Genomic DNA, 20,725 nt, shown 5'->3' with positions numbered 1-20,725 from the left:
ATTGTTTTCAATTACATGCAAATGTGTTTATATTGGAGGTCAGTCCTGATGATAATCTGTGACAGGTCAGGATTTATCACCCTCACATCTCTGTCACTCTGAGACATCATTTTATTCCCCTCAAATAAAACTATGTTTGTCTAGAAAAGTTGGAGGATGGCCATATTCATTTTTCTTATTCAAACTCAAAGGAAAGGCCCAGATTTATGCATTTGTTTTTTTGGTTTCATTCCTCTTTAAACTCAGCCAACTGGACAGAAAGCGCATGTTGCATGTAAAAAAAAAATCACACACACAAACGGTTTAGAATGAGAAAATTTTGTGATCAATGTGTTGATTTAATCTGCATAAAAATCTTAAATTCTCAATTTAGCAGCAGTTATATCCATTTTTCTCCTCCAGGCTCCTCATCATCGCAGCCTTGTGTCCTGCACAGGCAGCTGTAGGTCCTGACAGAAATTTTAAAAATCCATGGGTAGGTAAAGGAGGGTGCTGCTGTTTCCTCCAGGAAGGACGAGCTCACCTTTGGGCGGCCGTGTTGGCGTCCAGCACGCCGCCCCCCTGCATCCAGCCCCGGACTGCGTTCATGCCTCCCAGCGGCTCCTCCTTCAGGCTGCTGCCGCTTCTCTGGATGCTCTCCTGGATCCCGAACATTAACAAACCTCCGAAGATCTGCTGCCTCTAAACCTCGGTTCTTTCGGTCTCTCCCCGCGTCACCGTGCACTCCTGATCTTTCACCCTGATTCAAGTGGAGAAACGTGGGTGCGCTCTTCGCTGCTGCTGCTGCTGCTGAGTGCGCTTCGCTGGAAATCAGGCAATGAACTCTGTATTCCTTTAATTCTAGTCCTGAGGTGGAAGTGGGCGCTAGAACTGATGAGAAATCACATCTGAAGAGTAGAATCCGAAATGCCAGTCACTTGAAACACGAATTTAAATCGCCACACGGACGCCAGGACGCGGACTGACCCAGTGCAGGAAGGTGCGTAAAAGTCACTCCTGGTGTGCTCGGAGATCCACAGTTGGAGCTGTCACAGAGAAAACATAGAGATCAGCTCGCACCTAGATCACATGTCATCCTCATCTGACGCTTCTTTCTTCCCCTTTTCGCTCTTTGCTTTCTCTTCGTGTCTCTCGACCCAGTGGTGCGGGACTTTAGCGGAGGTCCCGAGCAGCGCTGCTTCCTGCGGCTGACTCCCGACACTGCGCTCCCTTTCTCTCTCTCTGGAGGAATACGCTTTGTGACTCTTCCCAAAGGACTCACTCTGAGAACCAAACACGGGCTTCTCCCGCCCGAGGGGGGGAGAGAGGGAGGATAGGATGGGAAGGGAAAGGGAGGGGAGGGGAGGGGAGGAGACAGACAGGACGGGAGGAGAGCAGAGAGGAGGAGGAGAGGAGGAGACGCCCCCAAACAAAGACGAGAGAGTCAGGTCCGCGGAGCCCCATCTCCTTATCATGCTCCCCTCTGTCCTCCGCTGTCCCGCGTGTCCCGGGACCCGATCGGTCTTCATCCAAGGGCTTTTCGGTTTTTTGGGGGGTTTCTTTACACAAAAATGTCTCAAGGCAAAACGTTTCTCTAGAAGTGGAGAATAATTCGTGTGCGCGCTAAAACGCCGAAAGTTTGTGCGGAAAAACTCACTAGGAGGACTTAATGATCTAAAAAAAAAAAAATACACTTACGGTAAATAAAGGAAAATGTTTTTATGATTGGACCTTTAAGAAAAGACATGGAGATATTATTTTCTTCCTTATAATTTCTAAGCAATATCACAGCAAACATTTCATCATATTAACCAGATTCATTTTTGCTCTGATGCAATTAAAGAGATTTTCTGGCTAAAAAACTGTGAATTTAAAAAAGTGAAAATACGCAGGGATTAAACAGACCCATTATTCGACTGTTTCATCCGCAGACATTTGGAGCATCTGATATGAACCCTCCGCCTGAACATTTAACTTTTTTTATTTAGACCAACTTGTTATAGGCTCAATCCCAAAAGCCACATCTCACCGTCCCAACGCATTGTCTCCTATAGCCTCTCTCGTTGCAGGCAGCAGCGCCGCAAGACGCACAAACTAAAGTGACAATAACAATAATTAGCTCAAAATAACAATGAACATAATTGAGGATAATTGCTACCAGATTTCCCCGCTTTGTCTCTGCCTCCAGCACCATCTGTTATTTCAAACAATTCATCACAGCGCCGAGAGCAAGGGGATCCAAGCAACAACACAAATATTAATAGCCTGGATAATTCCATGAGCTATTTTAATAAAATAAAATGTTTAAAAAAAATGAAATAAAAATAAAGCGACATGGTATTGATCTGTCGAAGTGCAAAAGGTCAGCAACTTCTGTATTATTCAGTGAGAGAGAATGATTGGCAGGGCCAAACTGGCGCCGCTCCAGGCTTTAATTCCCAGGGGTTATTGAAAAACGCTCTTGACCTTGATTATACTATAGAATAAAAGTCTTTTATGCGGCAGTTCCTGCTTATATGTGCAGGGAGAGACGGTGTGTGTGAGGTTTAAGCGCGCTCACAGCTGAGGGAGGAAATATGTGAACGGAGGAGTGTGGAGAGGCTCCTGCTGCGTGGATCGATCACAGTGAGAGTGTGAGCTCAGTTTATTCAATTCAACAAATGAGATTAATCTCTGCACGTCAACTCGCCACTAAAATTTCAAGCTTCTAATTTCATTCAAGGTCATTAAAATACCTGGTTTCGGTCCTAATGCTAATGCAAAAATAAAATGTCAAAATGTGCACCAAAACTATTAGGAGGGGATATTATCGACATATGAACAGTGTGATTATGGAATGTGTTTTAATTTAAGTCTCATATCAAAATATATTTATATAAAATAGTGATATAAGATGAATTCCAGCTCCACTAGATTTATAAGAGGTTATTAAATACAGAGAGAAAAGGGGGCCACTTTAAATTTGGAATCAGTATGACATGTGCCTAATTTAAACTACAGGGGTATTTAAGTGTTATACTGGATACTTGAAAAATCATAAATGATAAGACACATAATTAGGAACCTGATAATATATTAACAAGCAAAGAGGAGCCATGTGAAGAAGAGGAGCAACATAAACACAAGATCGTGTCCGAGTTAACTCCACTGGATCGTGCGCAATGATTCCACACAGCTGAGACTCAACAGTGCGCGCGCTGTTTCTCTCCAGCTGTGGTGTATGAAAAGAACTATACAACAGCGCCATCGTGTGTCCAAACTGCGTAGCGACATGGCTCACAAAGGGAATTCGCATAGCTCCACCAAAGTTCAACAGTCCCCTTTATGAAACCACGTTATCTCACTAGAGCCAGATATTTTTTGGGATCTGCACCAAACTGCACACAAATATAATTCCCCTAAACACGTCTGCTTTGGTTGATCAATTTCCATGAAACATTCTCTGAGAAATCAATAAAAAAGTCAAACAAAAATGCAATACCTCACAATGTTATAGAAAGTGAAGGAGAATACCTGAATCTGCCCGTTGATCTGGATCCACACCAAAATGTAATGGGTTCTTCTTTGGGTCATGTCCCACCTCTCCACAAAATGTCATGGTATTCAGTTGTGTAGTTTTTTGTGTAATCCTGCAAACAAACAATCCTTGATGAAAAGTTTCAGACATATTTACAGCATTGCCGTGAGTGCAATTCCAAGCAGATCCAAATAAAAATCTGTGTCTAGGGGATTTAATAAGTGTGGTTAATAAGGATGTAGGTTTTTTTCAGCTGCTGTGTGGTGACAAATAGGAAGTATGTGTAACCACAACCAATGGGCAGCTGAAAGACACTATCAAACATCATCATAATTGCTTAATTAAGTCATAAGTTCAAGCATCTAGATAAAATAAAAGCAAGGTCCAGAGTGGATGGTTCATTTTATTTCTGACATTCAGTTGTTGTAAAATAACCAAGGCAATGCCAGGCATAAAATCCAAAACCGAACCATGGAGCAGTTTGACAGAATACGACTGGCATTCAGAGTCAGGTTTTACAGAGCAGGTCCTGAATGTGTGTATGGAGAAAAATATCAGAAAAATAAAAATTGTGAAGGGAGTTTCAGTCTGAACAGCCCCGAACATGACCAGGCTTTTTTTGGACGTAAATCTCAACACATCTGTCAGTCAGAGGCAACGATACTGGACAGCAGTGTCTGCTTACTGTTGTTTCACACAAAATAAATGTGGTCAGATTGCATGTGGCTGCTCTCCATTCTTTAACATATTCGCTTGCATGTTCAACATAATAGAGAGATGATTTTTGCACTTTTGGACTGATGGGAAATGTAACGTTTTATAATCTTTAAAACTTCACTCGAGCTCAGGGTGGAGATGGAGGAATGAGAAGATGATGCTGCTCCTGTGCAGAGCAGCAGTGAAGGCTTGGTGCATTTGTTTGGCACTTTAGCTCGCAGGCAAAGAGCCTAAACAGTTGCTGATGCATTTTAAATGAAGTCAATCCCACAGCTGAAATATATCAGAGATGCACCAGAACGTAAATAATACATTTAAAGACTCAACTGAGCTTTCTCTATGGGTTGCACCATCAGATTGAAATACTGAGTTTAGATTACCTTTAAACATTAATAGAACTGTACTTGACAGTATTTAAAGGAATATGTCACAGCTCAGCTCCTGGAAGGACTGAACTTTGTCAAACGTAAAGTGCGAACTCAGCCAATGCTTCAGGAATCGAGAGCTGACAGACGTCTCTGACACTCGTTTATCACCTACTGCTGCGATGCAAATTCCCATACAGTTGCCAATGACAGTTTTCACCTCGTGGAGCAACTGACATTTAATGTTGCAGGTGATGTTTCTGAACGACACTATTCAAAAATGCTCCACAAGGAAATCAAATTTGTTCAAATCTTTGTAACCATTTCAATTGCCTCTTGAAATCAAAGCCTGAAGAATGGATCTAATAATAAAATGAGATGTTCAACAATACAGAGTCCTTATGTTCACCTTTCATTGGAACATGTGCAAAATACACCAAACTCTACATTTCATTTCTTAAAAAAAAAGAAAAAGAAATAAACACAAACAGTTAAACAGCTTTGGCCAGGTTTGATCCTACATTGATCATGTATTCATTCTCAGCCCTGCAGCCAATGCTTTGTTTAATGTCAAGATCAAAGTCATTCATAGTATAAGACCTTTAGTACTAGTGGTAGTAAGTTAATACTGTTGAGGGTTGTTAACTACTGCCTCTCCTGACCATCTGCACCATGCTGATCCCACTCCTAACATTAGAGGGCACCAGAGTGATCACACCAGCTTGAGGACGCGTCATACAGACAGGAGAAGCAGCAACACTGGCTGGTCTCAGATCAGAAACGCTTGATTTCCCCAAAAAGCTTTTCGGCCACAAGTTTTGTTCTTCGTTCACAGGTTAAGTACAGAAACAAAGAAACCCTGAGCCGCTGTGAAGCTTCTGAGAACTCAAGCCCTACCTAGTTTTCATGTCAACACTCCTCTGGTTTAATATAGATGCCATACAGAGCAACATTTATATACATTACACACAAACAGATTGGGCTGCTTCCTTGTACACAAACACGTCAGAGGGTATTTGGTTGCTGACAGCCACAGAACAGCTTTGGAGCGTTGCTAGTATAAATGACATTAGTGCAAATGCGACTCAAAAAAGACAAAAGAAAAAAAAAAAAGAGCGAGTGAGAGAAATGTTAGAAAAACATTGGTAGCAAGGTTAGAGAACACGGAGGACAAACAAATAAATGCTATGGTAACCGTGGCAGCGTGCAAGCTCTACATATAAGCGTGCATTAGGATTCTGCATTCTCAAGTTTAAGTCTTTCATTTAAATACTCTGACTTTTCAACACACACATACACACACTCCTCTCCATACTGCCCCATCTGCTAAGATAAGTATGTGTGTGCATGCCAACGTGTATGAAATAAAAAAAAAGCTATCGTAGCTCAATTTGCTGGTATTAATGTTTCATGGGGTGAAGTGACCGAGCAGCAAGAGGATAATAATGATGTTCTTAGGAAACACAGGGAGTTTACATGTGATTGAATCCTACCATGAAAAGAGTTTTAACAATTGCTGGGCTGATAAACTTGGGATGGACTGGTACAAATGGGAGGATGAGCAGGGATGAGTACCATAGTGAAGTAAAGCCAGTAACAACAAAGTTTGGGCTTCTTGCCGGATCTGCAGGACAATGCTGACGCTTCAAATCCAAACTCTGGTCTGGGCTACCTTTTTTATTTTTCCACCTCCTCTCATCCATCCCTCCCTTGTTTTCAGTCCATCTGCACAGCATGTTGTCGAAATTAAGCAGTGAAATAAAAGTTACCTTAAAAATAACATCTCTTTGACAACAATACAAGAGTTTGGCGATGAGGAGAACGAATATTTTTGCTGGGACCAGCCAAACAAGTTTGAATCAAATATTGAAGCAGTATGGTAGAGAAAGCTTAACACATGAAATGAGTTATTCCACGTTGATTTGCTCACACTGCAACACTCGACCAGACCACACCATGTATCCTCTGCTTAGCACCAGGCTTCAGGTCATGTGATGGCCTCAGGAAGTAACATTCAGTCTGTTAACGCATCATATTCATTAATACACACAGCTACTGTCGTCCCACAGTGAAGACTCAAAAATCTGTCGACTTTATGAAATGTTACGACTTTTTCCACCGTTTAAAATGCAACCATCAGTTATAGATCGTCTATCAAGGTTCTCCCAACCTCTGAACCCATTTCCTTGTGAGATCATGGCACATACAGGGCGACAGCAAAAACCCAAACATTATCAGATGCACAGCGATGAGAGAAGCTGCACAAACAAAGGCAGGATGGGAGCAACCATCACATGAAATGTCTGGGATTGGAATGAGAAAAACAAAATCATGGCTTTAGAAATGTCTATGTGTGTCTCGTGTGGATGTTCAAAAAAACAAAAAAACATGGTTCTTCAGTTTCAATCAGGTTTTCACATTTGGTGGACAAAAAGAAGAACTCCCAATTGATTTTGAGATGAATTAACTTTTCTGTATTGAGTTTGAATCATTCCCATGGATATGAAAGGGTTTGGAGCTGAATTTCTGGCTTGATGGAAGGGCCAAATGCTCAACAAGTGGAATATAGGCAGACTGAGGGCTGCGTGTGTGCATGCATGTATGATGTATGTGTTACAATGGGGTTCAGAGGCTGCTCAGAGGGGGAGACTGTTCCTCAGACGGGGAGGTGGGCTGGTCAGGCTGTGACGATGGGTCAGAGGACAAACCCTGACTGTCGACTGAGGAGGTTGGGGCGGGCTTGGGTTCAGCAGGGGGCGTTTCTGCATGGGCCTGTAACTGTGCAGACGAGTGGTGAGAGATACAAGGGATGGAGGTGTCGGAGAGCGATGGAGAAGAGAGGAGTCTGTCCGATGTGTCAGAGGGAGAAGAGGGAGGATCTGTGGGCAACTGATTCTGCAGATAATCAGTCATATGTGGGGATGATGAAGAAGAAGAAGATGAGGAGGAGGAAGATGTCAGAGTCTTAACAAGGTGCTGGGGAGCAGAGGGCACACCAGAAGAAGTGGAAGAAGTTTCTCCAACTGACATGCCAGGTTCTTTTTCTCCCTCCTGCTCTCCTGCTCCCTCCTCCTCCCTCCCATCATCTGGAAGTGCACCATGTTTCTGCTCATTGTTGGCTGTAGCATCTTCCTGCGCTGCAGGACTCTGATTGGCTGCAGGGGGTTCTTGGTTGGGGACACCAGTGGCAGGTGATTGGCTTTTGAGCTGAGAATGGCAAAGAGGACACGTCTCCTGTACGTAAAGCCATTTCTTCAAACAGCCAGCGTGGAAGAAATGACTGCATGGAGTGATCACCGCTGTGTTCATGTCCTGGAAATATTCAAAACAAAAGCAGTTACAGTTCCATGCAACATTTCATACAAATTTTAGCCAATGAGAAAAGGTATCATAAAAAACATAACTTTAGCTTTAGAATGAATGATTCGTGATTCTTAATCCCTCAGTTCATACCTGGTAGCAGATGGCACAGATGTCGTTGTACTGTTCCAGCTGTGTGTTGCTTGCTGTGGGGAGGCTTTTGATCTTGTTTACAGCATCTCTCCTGAGCAGGAAGCTCTGCCAGCCCAGCTGGGCTCTGAGCCAGACGTTATAGTACGAGTGGACCAGGATGATGGTGCTTCCCATCACACTCCACTCCCCAAACACTGTCTCTGACACGCCGTAGCACACCACACACACCGCAACCTGGCAGAGGAAGAGATACGTGACATTGAGGTTGAGATACCTGTGTCATATTGTATGTCACTGCCTTGGGCATATCCTGCCTTCTCGCTCGAGATAATGTATCATGCGTTTATGTGTGTGTGGAACACTTACAAGAAATTCCAGCAATCGATAGGTCCCGTTGACACAGTAAATAACTTCATCCATGTTCTCTACAGGAGCCTTACGAAACTCCTCCACCATGAAGAGAATGTAGATCAGCAGAGTGCCAAGAACCTGGGGGTGACAGTGGGAAAAAAATTAATGTTAAAGGATCCTTGGGCTTTGTAGTTTGATACAGTGTATAAAACAGATACATCAACAGGGTTTTGTTATGTCTCTGCAAACTGTACAGAATTACTATGATTACATTCATAGTGATTTAATGTATATAATGAATGTGTATGTGCTTGAATGTTACCTGCAGGGAGGTGAGGATGGATGAGGAGATGATGATGAGGAGCCAGAAGTCCATGTGGAAGAACTGACAGATCATGTAGGCCATGTAGGCTGGAAAGATCAGCAGGAACAGACAAAGAGACACAGCTCGGAAGTGCTTCCACAAACTCCTTGGATGGTGAAAAGAGCAAAAGAGAAGATTATCAGCTCTATCTCTACATCTTTGTCTTGCACACAAATTCAGTCCAGATACCTGTTATTTTACAAAGCATTGAATAGCTTTTGAGGTAGCTGTAAACACATATGTTCAGTAGTTTCGCTAGTTGTGCCTGTGGTATTACGTGACAGGGGAATAAACGAGTAAATGTGTAGAGAGGTTTAATTCTATACTTAATTTTCTGCAGTTGACATTTACTCTTGATAGACATGTGACCCTTTCTGATTCTGAAGTATAAAAGGTGATACATAAATCATGCAACTAACATAAAGGTAAACTTATCCAAAATAAACCATATTAAAACAAGACATGTTGTAAATGCATCTTACTTGTCTCTGGATGCTCCCAGAGCCAGGACTATGGGGTCTGCTATCTCCAGCATGGACTGCAGGATAGAAGCAACAACGATGAAGAGGATGATGGAGAGGAGGAAGGCTCGGTGGATGACCTGCAGCTCGATGAGGCCGGTCTGGACAGCGAGGATCAGCAGGGTGATGCCTTCTGTCATTCCTCTGCAAAGACAGACACACAAAAAACACAATCTCATAAATTATTACAATTAACATACCAACAGACACACTTGCAGGTACAGACATATGTAGTGACTGACCTGTGCATGGTGTTGTCATTCATAAAGGCTCTGTAGCCTTGCAGGTAGAACTTGCAGAGTGTGAGAACCCCCAGAGCGATGAAGGAGACAGTAAAAACGAGACCCAGCAGGGAGTACGGTGTACTACAACATTCTGCAATACTGAGGACAGAGGGGGAGGAGAGAGCATGTAAGAGGGGGAGACAGGTGAAGTGTGTAGGCAACTTTGTTGAAAAAAATGGAGGAATAATTTCCTTCTGGATTTTCGCTGGTTGTTAAGATTATTATGTTGGGCAGACAGGGTGTTTACCAGACAGCAAAATGTAATTAGCAGCAGGATACATGATCATTTGTTCAATGTAAATTCAGAAAATAATAATTCTATGATAATCTTATCCAGCTCCTATAAATTGAGAAAGGTTAAATGAGAGCCAACTTTATTAGTTAAACATTTCCACAACATCGCTATATCTGTAGGAATACAATGACTCAAGCTGTGGGATCACACTCAAAGAGTCTATGATGTACAATCAGAGACAGGATAAGCTATGGTTTTACCTGGTAAGAAAGAGGAAAAGGAGCCTCTCCCTTGAGGTAGGCTGGTCTCTGGTGCTAAAGTAGGAGTAGATCTGCAGAGCGAACAGCAGCAGCCAGAAACACATGAAGAGAACAGGAAGGACCAGCTGGTTCCATAGAGACATACCTAATGCTAGCAGCCCATACACCTCCACCACCTGGGGGACAGAGCAAGCAACAGAGATAGATAAAAGACAGAGGTAATTGGGACAAAAACAGAAAACCATGAATATTGTATATGGAGGTCTCTTAGGACTACTATAGCTGAAATCCTGTAATAAAAACTGAAAGAGCGAGAAACATTTGACCGCATTAATAGTTTATTACCTGAGCCAGCTCCCTGTAGGCCGTCTTAGCCAGGTTGTATGGTACCAGTAAGTTGGAAGCCAGGAAGTAAATGACCTCCAGGCCAGTGAATATCATGGAGAACTTATTGATGAAGACAATGGTCTCCAGTGGGACCAGACACAGTCTGGCCACCAAAGGAAGAAGGTGTGCAGAGAAAAGCCAAATCCTCTTGGTCTGCATCACACAGGAACACAATGTACACACCACCAGCTGACCTGAAAGAAGATGCACATACACACATCAGGGGAGTCTGCAGGTTTCAACAAGTTCAATTTAAGACCTTTTAGGAACACAATGAATTAAACTCAAAACCTATAACTACAACACACTCAGTCGTTATAAACTATACCTGATGCTAAAATATAACTCTTGGAAAAAAATGTATTTTAAAGCGCGAAGTAGCATTAAATGAATGTTAACATAGTTAAGACATATCTAAATGTATTAAGTACGTGCATAAGTTGTAATATTTTAACATATTCAAGGCAGAAACAAAGATAAATGGACAAAAACAAATGTACACATGAATGAACGCAGTTAGCGACGTGATTTCGGAACTGCTTTTGCTGATGCATTGTTTGTAATCTTTGTGCAATAAAGAACCCACATAAAATAACGTCCTGTCAGAGCATTTATATCGATCCCAGAGTGGTGACAATATGAGGCCACTTTAGTATTTAGCAGCTTTAATCTCCCTCCTCTCTCCACAGCAGTATATCTTTATCACTGTATGTTATTTATGTACTTTCTCAGGTGAGCAGTGAAATCCACACTCAGCATGGTCTATTTATAGCACAGGAGACTCTGTTACTACACTCCAGCAAAATGAAAGCAGGAGGTGCTACAGACACATAAGAATATTTTCCATTTTAAAATGAACCAGTATTCAAAGTACTGCTAGTACTGTAGTGGTGGGAATGTAGTCCTGAAAGTGGCCAGGTGATGTGACCTTTTAGGGACTTTTAAAATATAGCCAAGAAATGTTGAAGAATACTTGATTGAAACTCTACTGAAGCTAAAATGTTTCCACTACCACGTCACCAGAAAGACACTGCAGCTGCAAGAAGAGAGTTTAGTCATTTCCTCAGGGATTGTCGCTGTCACAGAAAATAGAGTTGACATTTAGTCCTTCTACAGCACTGCGAGGGAAGGAAGATCTATGTAATGAAGTTTCCATACTTTTCTAGAATTTCCAAATGCATGGGGAAAAAATTAACGAAAGAGAAGGATCAAATTCAAACTGAAACAGAAGAGGAGTAAAGCCTGGTTTATGATTTGGTGCAGGATCGTTGCAGAGACTAGGTCGCAGCCTACACAAGTGGCTTTGTGAGTATTTATACTTGTGTGTCTGTACTTCAAACAACGGTGACTGAAATTGTGTTGGACCTTATTGTTGAATATCAGTTACTTTTACTGAAATCCCTGCAACATATAAAAGACAGTAGACGTCAGAGGAGATGATGCACATGTCCAATTTACTGATTGAACTAGGACAGTGAGTATTGTGTGTTTGTCCAGCGACTGAGAGAAATGGATGAGACATACTGCCAAGCTGACCAACAGCAGTAAGCACATCGCACAAGTATTTTCATCTGGGGGGGCGCTAGTCAGGCTACAGTGTAGACTATGGTGGCAAATCAAATACAGTTTTTAACCCATGAACTACTGAAGTACATGTTCCATACTATGTTTGTGCACAATACATTCATTCCTCGTAATGTACATTAAATCCACAAGTGTGCCTTTAGTGTACATGCATTCATGTAAAATGTTTTACCTATGAGTGCAGTGGTGAATCTGTTCATAGAGAGAGGTTCCAGATAGACAGGTCCTTCGAAGCCAGACTCTAGTTCACTGCGAACATAATCCCTGAAACAAAGAAGTCAAAATACTCAATTAACAGCAAAAATCTTAAGTGTCTATGATAAAACTGACCTATAGTGTAGCTGCACAAAAGGAAAACATGTGAGAGCTACAGCCCCCTTCAAAACTATTGGAACAGCAAGGTCCATTCCTTTGTTTTTGTTGTAATAAAGACAAATGAGATGAGGGTTCAGAGTTGCAGCTTTTATTACCAGGTGCTTACATCTAGATGATGAACAACTCATGACAAAGCACCTTTTGTATCAGACCGCCACATTTTTAGGTGACAAAATAAAAAGGAGCAGATGTAATATTTAGTTCTTTTACTGTTGTTCGCAACCCACTGACATCACCAAACATTTTCCATTTGTGATGCTTTTTCCACTGCATTTTCCATTTGTGATGCTTTCCAGCCATTTACCACAGCCTCTTCCAGGCTGAAGGTCAGAGACGGCCTTGGCGAGTCTAGAACCCTCCAGTTCTTCATCCATGATAATGAAATCCTTTGTTGAATTGGCAGTGTGTTTTAGCCATTGTGTTGCTGCGTGATGAGGTTCTTCCTGATAAGTTTGGATGAATTTGAAAACAATTTTTCTTTGCTGTAGACTTCTGAATCAATTTAGCTGCTACCATCATGCGTGACATTGTCAATAAAGAGTATTGTGTTCTCATTTAAGAAGCAGCCACAACACCACTTTCTCCTTAGTTTCAGATGAGCTTCTAAGTTTTGGATCATTTCTTTCTCCATCACATGCTATGCTCTATATATTTCTGCTCTCTAAAACTTCTTGAGTGGATTGTGATACCTTCACCCGACCCTAAGGTGAATTGTGTGTCATTTGGACTTTTCTTCACAGCTCAGTTGCAATGGCAATAGTCAATGTTTTCGCAACGGCTCTGATCAATTCTCCCTCTTTTATCTGTTTCAAAAGGATTTGCTTTACTCCAACAGAGTGCACTCTGTTCTATAATTAATGTTGGTTTATCCTTTACAAACGAGTATACACTCAGAGCTATCAAATGTCTAAGCAATCCATCTTAAAGGGCAGTTGAGCAACAACAAAGGCATGTCAGTCACATCTACTCGAAAAATGTAGTTTTGAACTGAGGGTTGTAGATGTAAATATCCGGAAATAAAAGCTAATATTCTGCATTTTGTCTCATAATAATCTTCTGATCTTAAACGTAAATTTCCTCAGTGTACCAAAAACAAGCACGAGAAAAAAGGGCTTTGTTGTTCCAATCGTTTTGGAGGGGACCGTACATATTGTGGGTCAGCTCGTATACTACAGACTGCTGACTAAAGCCTATGGTGCCCCTGCAAATCTAAAGTAGGATAAACAATTCTAGTTGACTGTATGACATAAAGGAATTTTGCTCTGCATTATCAGACACAATCATCATCTGAAATTCCATAATCAATATTTAAGATATTGGCCCATCATGCATCCTTAGTATTTGTGTATGTACCTTGAGACTTGGTGACCGGCAAACAGCAGCAAGGCCGTAAGGACGTACAGATAAAGTTTCACCAGGTGCTGACGAGGCAGAGTCAGGAGCACCAAGCTCAGGATGTAACCTACACAGCAATCACACAAGTACACACATGGTCACATACTGTACAACAGATATGTATAAATAGTAAAGCATTTCTAATGGTTCCTGTTTATGTACGTGAGACATGTTTCTAATAAGTGCAGGGGGCTATTTTTGACAGTCAATAAAACTGTCACAGCTGCCAATAGGCTTATCGTACAACAGTAAAATAAAACCATGTCCAAAAAGTTTATTTTCACATAGAAAACGTTACTTTGGTTTCATTGCCTCTCCCCCACTTCTCTCTCTGTCCTCACACAGCACAGATCAGCACATACCAAGCCTATTGGCTCATTAACCAACTGCAGCCAAGTCTGACAGCACACAAACACAAAGGCATAAGAACAAACACTAAACTCAACAGTATGCTGTGGGTTTTCTTGTAGCTACAGTTCAAACCACAGTTCTAACAGCAGACTTCATGTCAACTTCAATCTCACTTTTGTTTCTGCATTGAACTGCTTCTGTGCCAATGGAAATGTATCTGACTGGATCATTGAGCTGCACAGACCTTAAAACATCAAGTTTCCATAATTGGCTATGGGAATCAGATTTTATTCTGTCCTAAAATGAGTGTTGTCTTTTACTTGATGAGTAACAGCCTTAAAATGGTTTGTCATCCCTTGAATCACATGGTTTACAACAGCTGATGGAGAAAATACATTTGTAAACATTTTTGCTAATCAACATTTAAGTGTAAATTATTTTAGGGAGTGTTTAAATCCACATTTCCTCATACTGGGGGAATGTGGTAGAGTGCATTACTTCAACCTTCACTATCAGCAGGATATGTCAATGGATTTCTCTAGAATTGGTGGATGATTTCAGTTTTGGCAAAAGCTGGTCAAACAATGGGATTTCCAGCATTTAGCTTAACTGTAGCTAATAGACTTAAAATAATTTAACTTAAAAACTATGTATACAATCCTCCACTAAGACAGACACTGTTAAAGTTCATTGAGAACAAATCTTGACAGCCGTGCCCCTGATCTGGGCAACTGCTCTGGCTAATAACTTTAAGTATCAGTATGTGGGAAGGCAGTGCGGTATCATTTCCTTGTCGCTGCACTGGCAATTCTCACTACTATTCGGAAGAATGGCATGAACTCCCACTCCCACCGTTTTCTCCTTGTGAAGTTTTCTTAAACAGACAAATGAAAATAGACTGAAGCGCAAAACAAACTTGACAACTCAAAAATTGGAAAAAAAACATTTAGGGAGCACATTGGAGCTGGGACATGAGCCACACGGCTGCAGGAGAAGGCCTTCATCTATTTAAATATTATTTTATCAGTGGATAAATCAATAGATCAGCTGTCACACTCCACCTATTCTCATTCTCTCACTATTATGCATAGTCTGGTGGCCTACAGCAGACCACCATGTGTTAACATTTCGAAACCAGTCAGCTACAGAGGGCTTATGAGCTGAATGGGGACAAAAAAGAAATCATGCAAATCTAATCAAGAGAGATAAAACCTTGACTGTTGGCACTTGACCTGCTGATAAAGCCAACAGAGCAGGAACCATTTCAGCTGATAACCCAGTGCAAACCAAACACCTACAGCAGGTCATGATAACTTCAGATAACACTGACATACTGGCCACAGCTCTTTCAACACGTGTTTTTGTGCAGACAATATAATGCATTTGTATAGTGTGTGTGTGTGTGTATGTGTGTGTGTGTATGTGTGTGTGTGTGTGTGTGTGTGTGTGTGTGTGTGTGTGTGTGTGTGTGTGTGTGTGTGTGTGACAGTAACACTAACCTACGTAGTGCAGATAGAGTGCTAGGTATTTGTACTGGAACAGGGGATTGTTGGAGAGGCTGGAGCGCTGGATCTTCTGGAAGAAGGAGCTGACATCCCAGCGGTAGAGGACGTCTAGCAGCATGATGCTAGGAACACGCAGGCCCACATTGAGCACCGCCTCAACACGGTCCTTCACCGCCATGACCTCAGTTTACCCTCTGATCGGCAGGCAGAAGTGGCCACGAAGGCAGGATGTTAACAGTGGATGCACCGTGCACTGTAGAGACACAGAAAAAATATGATGCAAAGAAGATGTCGACTTGCAAAGAGGAAGTGTAGAAAGAAGCAGGCAAGACAAACAGAAAACAAACAATTTCTCATGATGCAAGATTACAATCAGAAAATGTGCTTTTACATGCAGTGAAAAGTGAATCTCTGCATGTGCATTATTCTATGACCTAAAATATTAGGCAGTTAAGATTAGCCAGTTACGATTACTTAAAAAATTGGTGGGTTAAATTCCCACACTTATAACAGTCAGCATAATGTATAATGATGCCATTCATATTATAAGCTAAAGCTAAATAAACATGTATTAATGAAAAATATCACAATAACTTTTACTAATTACACTCAGTAAATATTGTCAAAATATAGATTTGGCTAGTTTGGAAGCTAAAACCTAATATTTCACCATGTACAAAACAGAAAATACTTACATACTAGATGTTAATGGTGTCAGTTACACCCTGAGGGTAACATGTACTAAGCTACAGACGACTGGGGAAAACTTGTTTAGGGTATGTTGTTGAAATGATTACCTGCTACAAATTCATACAGTGGTGCTTCACTGCTGCTTCGCCTGTGGTTTTATGTGTTTGTGCAAGGAGGATCAGTCAGGTGGTTGAGTTAAGAGAACTAAAAACTACTGTCAGATACAACAGTTGTTGTTTGCCGACTTCCCTCACATATGTGTGTTAATGTATGTCTCTGCTGCTTAGACAGGAATGCATGGAACACGATCCTGGGGAAACCAGCTAGTCTGGAAAAGGATGTAACTGCGGAGACTCCACAGGGATACCGCAAGATTTTTCCACTTCCAAAAGTGTGATTATATGGTAAAGTACCTTATACAATAGCTAGTTGGGACGAGGAGTGGCTACATGAAGAACTGCTTCACCCAAGTAGAAATTGCACAGTCGAATCTATCAGTCAAATCAATTCAGATTTACAGACAACTCAAGGCGGTTTTCTGTGCCTCCAAACACACTAAGATCAGCTGCACAGAGTGTAAAATGAGCACAAGGCAACTGTGTAACACTCTCAGGTGTTTTTTCATGCAGGTGTGACTCAACATCAGGCTTGATGAACGAGGCATACCAGCCAAATCTGCTTATTCACATACACACCTCCTCAGTTTTCCCACACACTCTTCTATTAACATGTAAATTCCCCTTTTCGTGGCAAATGCATTTAGAAGCTTTACAATACTGTCTATTAGTAGGAGCATAACAGAATCATAATATGAGAAATCACAATATCAGGATACAAACATAAAAAGTAATGTACTTAAATTGAGAAACTGTGTATTTATGAAAACAACCAGATGAGAATATTGATGAATCAAATATTTTTAAAGGTCTGTTCTGAGGCATTTTACCATATTGATGCAAAGGTCTTAACTATTAAACCTAAAATATCCAATGATGTACACAGTGTTCCAATCTATATTGACCTTTAAAATGTTGTAACCGCTCATGTAGACCTACAGTTACTCACATGCAATCTGAGTATGTTTTTGTTAAAGGTTAAAGTATCAGTTAAAGGTTAAATGCTCTTGCTGCAGCTCGCATGTTAAAGTCGCACATAACTAATAATCACACTCTCCTGCAGCAGTATTGGGGCTTGAGTAAATTCACAGCGGCACAAAGTGAATTTCAGGAAGCAACACGTTATCTATTTTCCCCTCAAGGCACAAAGTGATGAAACTGACAAACAAAAACTGCTCTTTGCAGTCTCTTTCACAAATAAAAAGTTGGATTATGCTAATTCTAGCTTCTGGTGTGTACTTACAAGACACTTACGGAGACTTCTTCAAAGTTGACATTGCAGTTTCCAATTGTTTTAGGATTGATTTTAAAATATTGCTGATGACTTTCAAGGAAGTGCATGGTTTCGCACAAAGCTTCTTGGCTGAGCTTCTAACTCAATACTCACCAAAACCAAAGCCCGAGAACTCTCCATAGGAACCTGTTAGATATTCCTCGTTCAAGACTGAAAAACCAAAAATGACAGGGCCTTTGTCGTCATCAAAATCATCTGGAATAGTTTCGCCTAGGAACCCATACCTGAAATATCTGTTTACATCTCTCCTCACTTACTTTTACTTGATTGTTTTAAGCAATAACGTGTTTATTTTATCCTTTAAATCATGTTTACTTCAACTGTTGTCTTTGATTTTAGATTTGGTAGTACACAATTTGCTGTCTTGAATGCTATTGTATTATTTTGGTTGTAGCCTTTGACATACTGTACTTTAGTATTGGTCCTCTTTGTAACAGCAGTTTTGAAATGTACTGAACATGCATTATTAGTATCATTAATATTATTTTTCTGCAGAATCCTGTCAACTTACATAACTGAATTCACCACGACCATCACAGCGACATCTCTTCGCAGAATCCGAGCTTATATAACGCAGCAGTCTCCCACAGTATTTATAAGTATCTTAATCCATTAACAGCTACAGGGTGCTGTGTAGTAGCACTAAGTCTAAATGGGTTTATTTTTACCATGACTAGCTCCACGGAAACACAGGCACCACCAGCGTCCACAGATGAGCGAGTGCGGCATCGATCGTGGTTCACCATGAACTCTAGTAACCCCTCCGTCTCGACGTTAGCTTAGCAGCATAAACACCGCAGCACATTGCTAATCGGGCTGGTGTGAACGCAGCAGTATAACAATAATCATGACAATAACAATATAAAGGACTGTCTTTAGAGGGAGGTGCAGCTGTAAAGGTGAACATGTGGCGTGGGGACGGTGATCTAGCGGACAGCTGCCATCAATTCAAAGCTAACGTGGCCAGCTAGCATCAAGCTAGCTATTGTCAACAACCGAGCAACACTTCAACACACCGGGAAACACAAACACAAACCCGCGGGGTGAGCTCGGTTATAATGAGGCGGAGACCCTCCGGTCCACACACATGACACAAGCATGATGCTAAAGGCAGCTAACTCCAAAGTAGCTACTGAAGATTAGCGCAAACCGCTCCCCCCCCCTCATCCGAGCCACTAAGTCCAACTGTAGCCTGGCTAACAAGCGGCCGGCCAAGGCTAACAAGTGAAATACAGGAGAACTTACGTCGGAGGAACGATGTTCGGTGTGTGTGCGACGGTCTCGGGATACTTTTCGGGTCGGATATCGACCATTTTAACTCGGCACCGCCCGAGTTAACGGTCCTGTCGGTGGAAGCGTCTCACACTCGAAGGATGCGGCCCAACCGCTCCTCTCACCTAGCGGCCATTATCCGGAGTACCGAGCAGGATGTACTGAGCATGCGCACTACAGACTGCCCGCTGTTTAGTTATCTATCTATTTATATATCTATATATCTATTTATTTATCTATTTATCTATTTATGTATCTATTCATATATGTATTTATGTATCTATTTATCTATTCATATATGTATTTATGTATCTATTTATCTATCTATCCATTTATCTATTTATCTATCTCTCTATCTATTTATCTATCTATTTATCTATTTATTTATCTGTCTATTTATGTATCTATTTATCTATTCATATATGTATTTATGTATCTATTTATCTATCTATCCGTTTATCTATTTATCTATCTCTCTATCTATTTATGTATCTATTTATCTATTCACATATGTATTTATTTATCTTTTTATCTATCTATTTATTTATTCATCAACACAAATATTCTTCATTACATCCAAAAGTCTTACAAAATCCTACTCGAGTTCAACCCCCTGACGACTTTAGTTATAAACTGCAAGAAAAGTAAATATAAAAGAATGACAACTACGTTCAGGTGGTCGCAAACGAATTAGTGTTCATATTAAATGAATAAATATAGAGCTATGTCACATGAAAACTTAAACACATAAAAGTAGTAAAATGACAATAAAAATAAACAAGTAAATGAAAAGATGAAAAGAAAACGATCAAACACAGTAAAGCACGACATCACATGAAAGCAAGACTGTAAACAGGTTTTAAGAAATGATAATAAACTAAATTATTTAAATTATTTTGTTTCAACAGGACAATACATATAAGACAAACAATAAAGCAATTACAACACAATAAAGCTGCAACGATTAACCCATTCTTCAATTATTTGAAATTAATCAATAACTATGCTAATACAATTATTATTATCATATTAATAATAATGATAATATAATTGAACCATAAGAGTAATTTAATAATGAAAACAAAGTGTCACATTTGCTGGTTCCAGCTTCTCCAATGTGAGTGTTTGAAGCTGTTTTGTACATGAACATTAACTGATATATATTATTTTTTTAGCATTGATCTGTCAAAACTTGGACTGTGGGAAAAGTTCTGCTATTTAGACAATGACTTATAAACAAAACAATCAATTCACTCTGCACAGTCAGTGAAGTGTACAAGTCTTTGAATTTGGAATTCAATAGCCTATACATTTGTCGAATTGAAAATAATTGTATTAAACATACATGCTATTATTATTATTATTGTTATTATCACCATTATCAAAAACAACTATAAAAACACAACATGCCTCCATACTGCTCCTGTGGTGTCATCCAATGGTCCGTAAGCCCCGACATTCAAACTCGAGTCGAAATGGCTTCATATACACTGTGTTTTTAGCCTAAATGTCGAGTCGAGGTTGAATGTCTTTTTTTTTCTTTTTTTTTTTTAAAGTAATAGCCAATTACTTCAATTGTATTGGATTTGGCTGCAATGCTGTTTCCCCCTGAAAATCCAAAAGTGTTTTGTGGACTCAAACACTTCACCCTCCCCTCCTTCGGTATAGTGGTGAGGAGATAATGATTGAATGTTAGCCAGTAAGTGATAA

At 40.6% G+C, this 20,725-nt stretch overlaps 2 protein-coding genes across 7 annotated transcripts in view; both read right to left on the bottom strand.

Moving 5' to 3' along the window:
- Positions 1–1,309, bottom strand: part of LOC109635905 (transcription factor COE1-A) — an 82,485-nt gene extending 81,176 nt beyond the window's left edge. For 2 of the 5 annotated variants that reach the window (XM_020097389.2, XM_020097391.2), the window contains exon 1: positions 524–1,286. In XM_020097389.2, coding sequence (XP_019952948.1) covers positions 524–654 — 131 coding nt within the window. In that variant the 5' untranslated portion in view covers positions 655–1,286. Of the gene's footprint in view, positions 1–523 lie in introns of all 5 variants that reach the window. The other 3 variants (XM_069539758.1, XM_020097390.2, XM_069539759.1) reach the window with 2 other exon arrangements.
- A 2,572-nt stretch (positions 1,310–3,881) lies between these two features.
- Positions 3,882–19,182, bottom strand: LOC109635844 (RING finger protein 145). 2 transcript variants are annotated; one of them, XM_020097276.2, is made up of 12 exons: positions 18,989–19,182; positions 15,638–15,896; positions 13,746–13,854; positions 12,190–12,281; positions 10,392–10,627; positions 10,047–10,222; positions 9,510–9,650; positions 9,229–9,411; positions 8,705–8,852; positions 8,398–8,520; positions 8,032–8,265; positions 3,882–7,890 (listed from the first exon to the last, which is right to left on the bottom strand). In XM_020097276.2, exons 2-12 carry the CDS (start codon positions 15,819–15,821, stop codon positions 7,204–7,206), a joined length of 2,313 nt encoding a protein of 770 aa, XP_019952835.2. In that variant the 5' UTR covers positions 15,822–15,896; positions 18,989–19,182; the 3' UTR covers positions 3,882–7,203. The 2 variants fall into 2 exon arrangements, with proteins under 2 accessions (XP_019952835.2, XP_069395858.1); XM_069539757.1 differs by lacking the exon at positions 18,989–19,182 and adding an exon at positions 18,255–18,385.
- Between the last annotated feature and the right edge of the window lie 1,543 nt (positions 19,183–20,725).

The sequence above is a fragment of the Paralichthys olivaceus genome, chromosome 15 (assembly GCF_024713975.1).
Source record: "Paralichthys olivaceus isolate ysfri-2021 chromosome 15, ASM2471397v2, whole genome shotgun sequence".
In the NCBI taxonomy this organism is placed as follows: domain Eukaryota; kingdom Metazoa; phylum Chordata; class Actinopteri; order Pleuronectiformes; family Paralichthyidae; genus Paralichthys; species Paralichthys olivaceus.
This window is presented reverse-complemented; position numbering and strand designations above follow the sequence as displayed.